The sequence below is a fragment of the Melozone crissalis genome, unplaced genomic scaffold (genome assembly GCF_028551555.1).
Source record: "Melozone crissalis strain CALT ecotype California unplaced genomic scaffold, PUWL_Pcris_2 ptg000179l_1, whole genome shotgun sequence".
In the NCBI taxonomy this organism is placed as follows: Eukaryota; Metazoa; Chordata; class Aves; order Passeriformes; family Passerellidae; genus Melozone; species Melozone crissalis.
This window is the reverse complement of record NW_026535946.1, coordinates 124,251-136,346: the sequence shown is the minus strand read 5'-3', so window position 1 is coordinate 136,346 and position 12,096 is coordinate 124,251. Positions and strand designations below refer to the sequence as shown.

At 43.6% G+C, this 12,096-nt stretch overlaps 1 protein-coding gene across 1 annotated transcript; it reads right to left on the bottom strand.

Moving 5' to 3' along the window:
• Nucleotides 1–980: 980 nt before the first annotated feature.
• Nucleotides 981–1,595, bottom strand: LOC128948943 (integumentary mucin A.1-like). The gene has a single exon (XM_054293700.1). It carries the CDS (start codon nucleotides 1,593–1,595, stop codon nucleotides 981–983), a length of 615 nt encoding a protein of 204 aa, XP_054149675.1.
• Between the last annotated feature and the right edge of the window lie 10,501 nt (nucleotides 1,596–12,096).

Here is a 12,096-nt window from a genome sequence, read left to right as displayed (position 1 = left end):
TGCCCATTTTCCCTCAGGGAGGAGAACAGGTGACATTTGGTCAGTTTTGGTGACATTGGGTCACTTTTGGTCACTTTTGTTGCCCTAAACCCTTTCCCTCTGCTCATTTTGTGCCCGTTTTCCCTCAGTGAGGAGCACAGGTGACATTTGGCGAGGTTTGGTACCATTTGTTGACTTTTGATGCCCCAAACTCTCCCTCCTTCCTCATTTCGTGCCCGTTTTCCCTCAGTGGAGTGCAGGGGGGAGCAGATTTGACATTTGGTCACTTTTGGTCAGTTTTGGTGCCCCAAACTCTCCCTCTTTCCTCATTTTGTGCCCGTTTTCCCTCAGTTGAGTGCACGGGGGAGGACAGGTGACATTTGTTGACTTTTGGTGACTTTTGGTCACTGTTGTTGCCCCAATCCTTTTCCTCTCCTCACTCTCTGCCGTGTTCCCGCAGGTCGTGCGGGCGGTCCCCGCCGTGCCGCCGCCGCCGCGCGTTGGCGCGTGCCCGGCGCGGGATGGAGCCGAGCGCGCCGCCCTTCCCCGGGACGGGGGCCGAGCCCTCCCGGCGCCCCCCGAGCCCGGGTTCCCCCTGCCGGACCCCAAAGCCGGCGCCCGCCCGGAGCAGGGCGCCTTCCGCAGCACCACCGAGGAGCAGCCGGCCCCCGCGGGGCCCCAGCGCGGCGAGGAGCCCTCGGAGCTCTTCTCCTCCTCATCCCCATCCCCATCCTCCTCATCCCCATCCTCCTCATCCTCATCCTCATCCTCATCCTCGCTGGCCTGGCACCAGCCCGGCGTGGCCCTGGAAGCGCACGACGAGGCCGGTGAGTGCCGCCGTTCGGGGGTGGGGGTTTGGGGGTGGCGCCGGCACCGGGGGGGTTTGGGGGGGTTGGTGCTCTTGGGGGTGGGGGTGGTTGGGTTGGTGATGTTGGTTCTCTTGGTGTTGGTTGTGTTGGTGGTGATGTTGTTTGTCTTGGTGTTGATTCTCTTGGTAATGATCATGCCTCTCTTGCTGGTGATGTTGGTTGTGTTGGAGATGTTGGTTGTGTTGGGGTGATATTGATTGTGTTGGTGGTGGTGTTGGTTGTGTTGGTGGTGATGGCTGTGTTGGTGCTAATGTTGGTTCTCTTGGTGATGGTTCTCTTGGTGATGATGATGATGTTGGCTGTGTTGGAGATGGTGTTGGTTGTGTTGATGGTGTTGGTTGTGTTGATGGTGTTGGTTGTGTTGATGTTGGTTGTCTTGGTGATGATGTTGATTGTGTTGGTGATGAATGTTGGTTGTCTTGGTGTTGGTTCTCTTGGGGATGACGTTGACTCTGTCTTGGTGTTGGTTGTGTTGATGGTGTTGATGGTGTTGGTTGTCTTGGTGTTGGTTCTCTCGGGGATGATCTTGGCTCTCTTGGTAGTGGTGTTGGTTGTGATGGTGGTGGTGTTGGTTGTGTTGGTGATGTTGGTTGTGTTGGTGGTGTTGGTTGTGTTGGTGATGTTGGTTCTCTTGGTGATGGTTGTGTTGGGATGATGGTGGTTCTCTTGGTGATGTTGATTGAGTTGGTGGTGTTGGTTGTGTTGGAGGTGATGTTGGTTTTCTCTTGGTGTTGGTTCTTCTGGCATTGGCTCTCTTGGTGATGGTGTTGGCTCTCTTGGTGATGGCGTTGGCTCTCTTGGTGATGGTGTTGGTTTTCTTGGCGTTGGTTGCCTTGGTGATGATGATGATGAAGATGATGTTGCTTGCCTTGGTGATGATGTTGCTTGCCTTGGTGATGGTGTTGGTTGTTTCGGTGATGATGTTGGTGATCACCTCCAGGTGCCTCCAAGGCCCTGATTTAATTGGGAACCATCCCAGAGGGTTTGAGGTTTATTTGGGGGCCCTGATTTAATTTGGAACCATCCCAGTGAACTTTGGGGTTTATTTGGGGTGAAATGGTGTCGTTCTGATGGTCGGGCTCCTCCCATGAGACTTTCCAGCCTTTGGGCCCAATTTTGGGATCAGCAGAGCCCTCCAGGTGCCTCCAAGGCTCTGATTTAATTGGGAACCACCCCAGAGAGTTTTGAGGTTTTTTTGGGGTTTATTTGGGGTGCAATGGTGTCGTTCTTGTGCGGTGATTCCTCCCACGGGTTTCCCCAGTCCCACAACTCAAACCTTGGCTGCATTTTGGGATCAGCAGAGCCCTCCAGGTGCCCTGAAACCCTTCAGGGTTCCATCCTGAGGGATCTTTGCCAAATTTTGCAGTTTTTTATGGTTCCTTGAACTCAATCCAGGAAAAAATGCGAGAGCAGCACCCAAGGACCCCAAACCCATCCCAAACTTCCTGGGAAAACCCCAAAACATTTGGGGAAAGCCCCAAAAGATTTCCTGGGGGAGCCCTCAAGATCAGGGCTGGTTTCCAGCTCTGGCCCCATTCCCAGGAATTTCCCCTGATTAGGGGCAGAGCCAGGAAAAAAATAATGGGATTGGCTGGGAATGGGAACGGCCCCAAACTGGGACGGGAACTGCCCCAAACTGGGATGGGAACGGCCCCAAACTGGGACGGGAACGGCCCCAAACTGGGATGGAACTGCCCCAAACTGGGATGGGAACGGCCCCAAACTGGGATGGAACTGCCCCAAACTGGGACGGGAACGGCCCCAAACTGGGATGGAACTGCCCCAAACTGGGATGGGAACGGCCCCAAACTGGGATGGGAACGGCCCCAAACTGGGATGGAACTGCCCCAAACTGGGATGGGAACGGCCCCAAACTGGGACGGGAACGGCCCCAAACTGGGATGGAACTGCCCCAAACTGGGACGGGAACGGCCCCAAACTGGGATGGAACTGCCCCAAACTGGGATGGGAACGGCCCCAAACTGGGATGGAACTGCCCCAATCTGGGACGGGAACGGCCCCAAACTGGGATGGGAACGGCCCCAAACTGGGACGGGAACGGCCCCAAACTGGGATGGAACGGCCCCAAACTGGGATGGAACGGCCCCAAACTGGGACGGGAACTGCCCCAAACTGGGATGGAACTGCCCCAAACTGGGATGGAACTGCCCCAAACTGGGATGGGAACGGCCCCAAACCGGGATGGAACTGCCCCAAACTGGGACGGGAACTGCCCCAAACTGGGATGGAACGGCCCCAAACTGGGATGGAACTGCCCCAAACTGGGATGGAACGGCCCCAAACTGGGATGGAACGGCCCCAAACTGGGACGGGAACTGCCCCAAACTGGGATGGAACTGCCCCAAACTGGGATGGAACTGCCCCAAACTGGGATGGGAACGGCCCCAAACCGGGATGGAACTGCCCCAAACTGGGACGGGAACTGCCCCAAACTGGGATGGAACGGCCCCAAACTGGGATGGAACTGCCCCAAACTGGGACGGGAACTGCCCCAAACTGGGATGGAACTGCCCCAAACTGGGACGGGAACTGCCCCAAACTGGGATGGAACGGCCCCAAACTGGGATGGAACTGCCCCAAACTGGGACGGGAACTGCCCCAAACTGGGATGGAACTGCCCCAATCTGGGATGGAACTGCCCCAAACTGGGATGGAACTGCCCCAAACTGGGACGGGAACTGCCCCAAACTGGGATGGAACTGCCCCAATCTGGGATGGAACTGCCCCAAACTGGGATGGAACTGCAAAAAAAAACCAAAACCCTAGAAATCCAAAAAAACCCAAAAAAGTTCCTGGGAAATCCCATAAAAACCCCGGAAATCCCAAAAAATCCCCCTCCAAAAAATCCCTGGGAAATCCCAAGAACTCCTCGAGAATTCCCAAAAACAAAAGCCCAAGTTTCTAGAATTTCTGAAAAAAAAAACCCAAAAACCAAAAAAAAACAACCCAACAAAAAATCCATGGGAATTCCCAAAAATTCATCAGGAAATTCTGAAAACTCCTCAGGAATTCCCAAAGAAAACCCCAAAAAATCCCTGGGAATTTCCAAAGAAAACCCCCAAATTCCCGGGAATTCCCAAAATAATCCTGGGAATTCCCAGATGATTCCCCCAAAACCCCCCCAGGAATTCTCAAAAACTCCCCCAAGAATTCCCATAAAAAACCCCGAATAATCCTGGGAAATCCCCAAAAAAAAACCCCCAAAAAATCCCCCCAAAATCCCGGGAATTCCCAAAAAAGCCCCTAAAATCCTTGGAAATTTAAAAAAAATCCTTGGGAATTCACAGGAAAAAAAACCAAACAAAATAAAAACAACCAAAAAAGCCCCAGAAATTCTCCAAAAATTCAGAGAATTCCCCAAAAAAAAGCCCAAAAATCCAGGGAATTCTGAAAAAAAAAAAAAAACCCAAGAATTCCCAAAAATTAGCCCAAAAAATTCCCTTGGCATTCCCAAAAAAGCCCCCCAAAAAGTCTCTGAGAATTCCCAAAAATCTCCCAAGGAAAAAAAACCAAAAAACCCCAGGGAATTCCAGAAAATCCAAAGGAATTCCCAAAAATCCCCCTGCAAATCCCCCAAATCATCCCAAGAAATCCCCGGTAACTCACACAAATCCTCTGGGAAATCCCAAAAAAACCCCAAAACTCCCCAAGAATTCTTCAAAAATCCTTGGCAATTCTGAAAAAAACCCTGGGAATTCCTAAAAAAACCCCTTGGAATTCTCACAAAACCCCCAAAAAACTCCAGGAATTCTCATAAAAATCACCAGGAATTCCGAAAAAAAAAAAAAAACGCGAAAAGCGCCTGGGAATTCCCAAAAACTCCTGAAATTCCCAAAAATTAGCCCCAAAAATTCCCTGCAATTCCCTAAAAAACCCCAACAATCTCCTGTAAAACCCCCAAAATTCCCCAGAATTCCCAAAAAACACCCTAAAAAAAAATCCCTGGATATTCCTTAAAAAACCCCAAAAAGTAACTGGGAAGTCCCAGATAACCCAATGGAATTCCTTTACCCCCCAAAGAATCCCTGGGAAATCCTAAAAATCCCTGAGAATTCCCAAAAATATTTCCAAGAATTCCGAAAAAATCCCAAGAATCGTCAAAAAAAAAACCAAAAAAAAAAACAAACAAACGAAAAAAACCAAAAACCCCTGGGAATTCCCAAAAAGACCCACAAAAAATTCCCAATAATCCCCCAAAAAACCCCAAGAATTTTCAAGAACTCCTGGGAATTCCCAAAGAAAACAGCAAAAAAATCCTTGGGAATTCCCAAAATATGCCCTGGGAGTTCCCAAAAATTCCCAGGGAACTCCTAAAAAAAAAGCCCCAGGAAGTCCCAAAAGAATGCTGGCAATTCCCAAAAAACAAAAAAAAACCAAAACAAAAAAACCAACAAAAATCCCTGGTAATTAAAAAAATAATGCAGTAAATTCCCCAAAAATTGCCTAAAAATTTTCAAAACATCGCCCGACAATCCCCAGAGATACCCAAAAGACCCAGAATTCCCAAAGAATCCCTGGGAATTCCCAAAAAAATCCTTTGAATCCTCACAAAAAAAAAACCCAAAAAGCCCCGGAGAATTCCCAAAAAAATACCTGGAAATTCCCAGAAAAACCCCAAAAAGTCACCAGGAATTCCCAAAAAACCCCTGGGAAATCCCCAAAAAATCCTGGGGAATTCCCAAACCAACCCCAAAAACTCCCCCAGGAATTCCCATAAAAACCCCCAAAAATCCTTGGAAATCCCCCAAAAAACCCTAAAAAATCCTGGGAATTTAAAAAAATCCCAAAAAATACCCCAAAAATCCACAGAAAATTCCCCCCCAGAAAAACCCCCCAAGAAATCCCAAAAAAATTTTGGGAATTAAGATAAAAAATCCCTGGAATTCCCAAAAAAAAAAAAAAACCAAAGTAAAAAACCACCAAAAATGCCTGAGAATTCCCAAACAATCCTCAACAATTCCTAAAAACTGCCTGGAGAATTCCCAAGAAAAACCCAAAAATCCCTGGGAATTCCCAAAAATTCCCAAAAAGACCCCTAGGAATTTCCAAAGGGAAAAAAACCCCAAAAAATCCCTGAGAATTCCCAAGAAAATTCCCAAAAAACCCCCCAAAACCCCTAGGAATTCCCAAAGGGAAAAAAAACCCAAAAAATCCCTGGGAATTCCCAAAAATTCCAGGAATTTTCAAAATTCCCCAGGAAATCCCAAAAAACAGCCCCAAAAATCCCTGGGAAAATCCCAAAAAAACCCAAAAATCCCTCTGGAAATCTCAAAAAATCCCCAGGAATTCCTAAGAAATCCTGGAAATTCCCCAAAAAATCTTCAGGAAATTAAAAAAACATTTAAAAATTCCTCTGGAATTCCCAGAAAACCCCTGAGAATTCCCCAAAAGACCCCAAAATCCTTGGGAATTCAAAAAACGCTATTCCCAAAAATTCTTCTAAAATTCCCAAAAGCCCCCAAAAAACTCTCAGGAATTTTCAAAAAAAATGTCTGGGAATTCCCCAGAAAATCCAGGAAATTCCAAAAAACCCCAAGAATTCCCAAAAAACCTCCAAGAATTCCCAGAAATCCCCAGGATTATCCCAGAAATCGAATTTTTCCCGTTTTTCCCTCTTTTCCCAGGATTTCTCCCCTCTCCTCAGGCTCTCACCGTCCGGCTCCCGGTGACTTTGGCAATTTTATTCCCAACTTTATTCCCAACTTTATTCCCAATTTTATTCCCAGTTTTATTCCCAGTTTTATTCCCAATTTTTACTTTTTTCCCCATGTTTTCATTCCACTTCTCCCAATTTTCCGCATTTCATTCCCATTTTTTCCCCTTTAATCCGTATTTTTCCCATTGTTTTTGTTCCAAATTTTCCCATTTTTATGCCATTTTTATCCCCTGTTTCCCCTCTACTTCCATCCCCATTTTGCCTGTTTTATCCCATTTTTATCCCATTTTTATTCCCTGTTTCCCCTCTATTTCCATCCCCATTTTGCCTGTTTTATCCCATTTTTATCCCATTTTTATTCCCAATTTTCCAGGCAGTTTCCTGCCAGCCCTGGGAGGTGTTTCCCATTGTTTTCATTGCCATTTTTCCCATTTTTATTGCTTTTTTTTCTTGGTGTTTTTATTCCAAATTTTCCCATTTCTATTCCCATTTTTATTCCCATTTTTATTCCCATTGCTCCCAGTGTTTTCATTCCCTTTTTTCCCAATTTTCCTGTTTTTGTTCTCATTTCTATTCCCAATTTCATTCCCATTTTCATTTCCAATTTTTCCTCATGTTTTAATTCCGAGTTTCTCAATTTTATTCCCATTTTCATTCTCAATTTTTCCCATTTTTATTCCCGATTTTCCCAATTTCATTCCCATTTTTTGAGATTCCCCAGGATTTTTTGGGATTTCCCAGGGTTTTTTTGGGAATTCCTGGGAATTATTTTGGATTTGTTTTCATTCCCATTTTTCCCAATTTTCCCAATTTCACTCCCGTTTTTATTCCCTATTTTCCCCTGTATTTTCATTCCCATTTTTCCTGTTTTATCCCATTTTTATGCCCATTTTTTTTCCCTATTTTCTGATTTCATTCCCATTCTTATTCCCAATTTCTCCAATTTTATTCCTCTTTTATTCCCATTGTTTCCCAGTGTTTTCATTCCCGTTTTTCCCAATTTTCCCATTTTTATTGCCATTTTAATTCCAAATTTTCCCAATTTTATTCCCATTCTTATTCCTGATTTCTCCAATTTTATTCCTCATTTATTCTCATAAATTTGAAGCTCCCCCCCTCAAAAATTTTGAAAATTTTTTGATCAAAATTTTGAATCATGTTTCGTTCCTCCTTCACCACATCATAAAGGCTTTCTGGACAACAGCTAATTTCATCTATCATGTCCCTTTGCACAGGCAGTCTCTTCAGTCTGTGAAACAGGCAGTATTTCTAAGTTCACTTTAAAAAACACCCCATGCTGTTAACTTTAACCATGTGAAGAAGTCTCTCTGAAGACTTGTGGGCCTTTTTTTCCCCTTTGTTAAATAGGATTTGGTTTAAGATGTACTTTAAGTTAAGAATTACTTAAATGCTTTGCTGAACTGAGGCCTGAAATGGGACTTTAATTTCCTTAACAACTCTCAGTGTACCATTACTAGAATAAATGCAGAAAAATCAGACTTTCTGAAAAAATGTGTCTCGAGGGTGCTAGTACAAGCAAATTACAGAGCAGTTAAATAATGTCAAACTATAAATCTCATATCTCCCAACACTTATCCATCTGTCTTACCACTATGCTAAGGAGTAGGTCTTTTTTAAATACTGAGATGTTAGAGCTGGAAATGAATACTTGCCTTTTAGTCCCCTCCTACGCTATGGTATTCAGTTTCATGTGTAACTGATGGGCTGAAATTTTAAGACAGACTGAGTAAATAAATTATGAGTATTCAAAATATCACTCTTTTGCCAGTAAACCCCTGTTATTCTTCACACTGATTCAGCCACCTCTCATGCTGCTATCTTTATTTATAGGAATGGTATTTTCTGTGATTTGGTAGTATACACTTACTAAATTATTTCAATGGAAATTTTTTCAATGTCAAATATAACCATGATTTTTTAATAATCAAAACACAGTACAGCTTTGTTTGGGTATTTTTCCTTCATTCAATTGAGACACAGTGTTAAAGAAAGGCATATTAGTTGAATACCAGCATTTTTTATACTATTGCTAGTTCTTGCACAATAGAATTCCTATGAACTGTGCTGTAATTCTTTCCTGCAGTGAAACACAGGGGTGTCCACATTGGCATTCTTGAATTTTCTTAGGCCATTAAATCATAAGGCTGCCTGTACTATGCAGAGAGATTGGGTTATGAATTTTCTGAAGTGACAGATCCCGTTATATAAGCCACTGGTGAGTCTGGGAATGCCATTCAACATTTTCAGCTTTGGAATTAATTTTATTCTACTTTTTCCCATGAGAAAAATGAAAATGTTCACAATTTTACTGGTAAGGAGTGCAGTTTCCCTGACAAAATCACATCCCTGGGAAAACCCCAAGTATTCCTTCCAGCTGTGGGTATACAGAGCTACAATTCTGCCCTCACAGCTGTGTACCTGATGTGACTTCTTGGAAAACTCAAACAAGGATCCTAAAATTAAAAGGCTGCTGGACAAGATAGCTCCAGCATCTTTCTTGTAACAGGCAAGGCTAATAGACTTGAAAAAAATCTAAGAAATCATTTTTGCAGAACGCATTATAAGCCTCCTTTATATAAAATTACTGGTCTTTTCACACATGCAAGTCTTTCCATTGCCTTCAGGTCCAGGCTAGTGAGAGGGCTTGTCAGGTAAGCCCACTGCCCTTCAATATTACAGAGGTGGCATCAAAAGTGAACTGTAACCCAACTGTCTGATACCACTTACAAAAGTTAACACCACATTCTTACACAATTCAGTTCATTCAGTGACAAGCTGTAATCACAGCTCACTGAGTCCTTCCAGGACTCATAAAATAAATAACTGGAGCAGTAAGAACTCTTCTATGGACAGCAACTTTGAGTATAAAGAATTTGAACTGGTAAATGAACACATGCAAGTTTATTAACAGAGAAAGAGCACAAGAAGTGAACATTGGCAGTGAGATAGACATTCATTTTGAAAAATTAGAGGAAGCCAGTGAAAATTCAGAGACAAGGCAAAGACTACTGATTTTCCTTAAATAAAAACAAGGAAGCAACCTAACTCTGTCCCAAATAACGGCTGACAAATTCACTCAATTTGGCCTGTGCCCCTTGTACACCTTGGAGCTGGGATTTTCAAATTTCAGGCATAGATGAATGTGAAATACCCCTTCATTCCTTTGAAGAAGCCAGTCTGAAGCTGCAATGAGCCTGCAAATAGTGATTAGCATTTAAAGTGGCACCCTGAATAATAAAATGTCTTTGAGCTGGATTGTAATTTTCTGGAAGTGAAAGATATTCTTTACATTTACCTCACAGGAGACTAATTTTGGTCTTGTCCTGCTAAATGAGAGGTCACAAGGTATCAGCTCCAATGAATCTCTCCTAGGCTCTTCAGGTAATATTAAATTCTTGACATTTCATTTGCAAGTTTTCTGGAGGCTGTAGTGTGTGGCTCCCTGCCCCGTTCCCTTCCAGCCTGAAGAGCAGCACCCGTGGTGAGCCAGGCTGCAGGAGGCTGCAGTGCCACCTTCCTGCTCCAAAGAGCTGCGCCTCCTCCCAGGCACCCCTGAATAACCAGCTCTGAAGCCTGACTTTCTCACAACACTCCAAAATCCTGCTCCACACATCTGATCGGGATATGGGGCTGTGAAGGTTTTTGTGGTATCGTCTGCACCTCTCCCAGCTGCTGAGACAAAGTTCATGGCAACCACTTACAGTGTTCAGCACAGTCCTCGGCCAAGTATTTAATCAGTAAATGTTGTACCAGGCTAGTTAAAAGCACACAGGAAGGATTTATCATGACATCAAACTGAAGCCTAGTAAAACCAAAATAACAAATGAAGAAACCCACAGCTAGGTAAAAATATCCGAATCCACAAGTGGTGAAGCGTTCAAACAGCAGTAAACTCTCATTCCTATCTGCTTCTGCGCAAGTAGTGTTAAGCAGAAATGCCTAATGGAAACAAACCTAACCTGGGCAGGCTCTTTCAGGAGAGCAAATAGACAGAGAAGTCTCTTGATGCCCATGCAAACGTCATTACCTCTCTTTGTACCTCCTGCAGCAGCCCACACAAGGACTGGCCAAACAGTTCACAGAAAAGGGCAAGCGCAGCTTCGGAGCTGCACGCTCCCCGGAGAAGAACTCCTCTGCCCTGCTTTTTAAAAGGCACAGCCTCCTGCTTTTCTACAGTAATCTTGAAATCTGCTCCATTTTCCATGCTTGACTACAGAAATCCTCTCTGGATTCCCTGAAAGAAAAATATTAAGCAGAACACACAAAGTTTTTTAAAATAGTGTCGCACTTGAGTCTCTGCCTGCCACTCAGTGAAACACAGCAATTTAAAATTACTGAAGCTCTTAAATTAAGTGCTTAAATTTGAAGGTGATCACCACTCTGAACATGTGAATTGTACAGCTATCTGAACTATCAAAACTCTTCAATTTACTCCAAGCAAGTCATTTTTGGAAGTGACAAGGGAGTCTGTGATTGCCCAGACTGTACTGATTTAAAGCTTCTGCTCAGTTTTCTACTCCTTTTTAAAAGTATTTGAGTAATTCTGCTAGCTTATAGAAAGACTGTGCTGAACACATTTGAGCAGTTTGGGGGAATGTGTGTGAATTTTTTTTGCTTGTAAGTAACCATTTTGGATCAGTACTTTCCTTCCGGAGTCATGTCCAAGCAAGTGGTTTTACCTAACTCTTCAACAGTTGTGTGGAGATAAAAATTGAACACCCATATCGATTTTCAAAGTCTTCAATTGACTAAATAGACAATGTACAATTTTCTGAGTGCACTGAAAGTGTCATTGCTTTGTAGCTACAAATTGAAACCTATAATGCTCATCTCCAGGAAGCAATTATTAATATTTTTTTTTACAATACAATATATTTATTCTTGCAATTTTGGCACACAGTGCCTTTTGAAAATATTTTCTTAAATGAACTAGTAACAGCTAGTTACCCTCTGTAATATATTATTCAGTGATGAAATACTTCCATTCCATACACAAACCTCTTACAGCTGCGAGAACTGTAGAAACACAAGAGATTCTAAAACTCCTGCATTATTCTTTCCTGTACCATCCAAAGTAGCTTCAGGCCAGAACGAGGCCTTGACAGGTTTTTGGGTTTTTTTAATTTGGACAGCTTTCTACATATTCCCAGAATTGTTAAATATTGCACTATTTCCCACACTGCATAAAGTTCAATTAGAAACATTCTTTCTGTGGGCCTTTTTCTTGTGCTCCTCCAACTGCCCCATGGCAGAGCTGTCACAGCTGATGCTCTGCTTTGATTCACAACTCCCAGCAAATATTTCCCATTTTCCTTGCTGAATAGCATTAATGATAAAGCACAATTATCTGAAAACTCTGATGAATTCTACTATTTGCTATAAATTAATTCCACTTAATGCCTCATATTTTTAAGGCACTCTATCTATCAGAAGTAACTTCTGAGCTGAAGATTTGTCAGTTAGCCTTCCACTTGTAGACCCTTGAAACTCAATTGCCTTTCAAGTGGAGGCACATTCTGGCTATTTGACAGCAGATCCTTTTATACATCT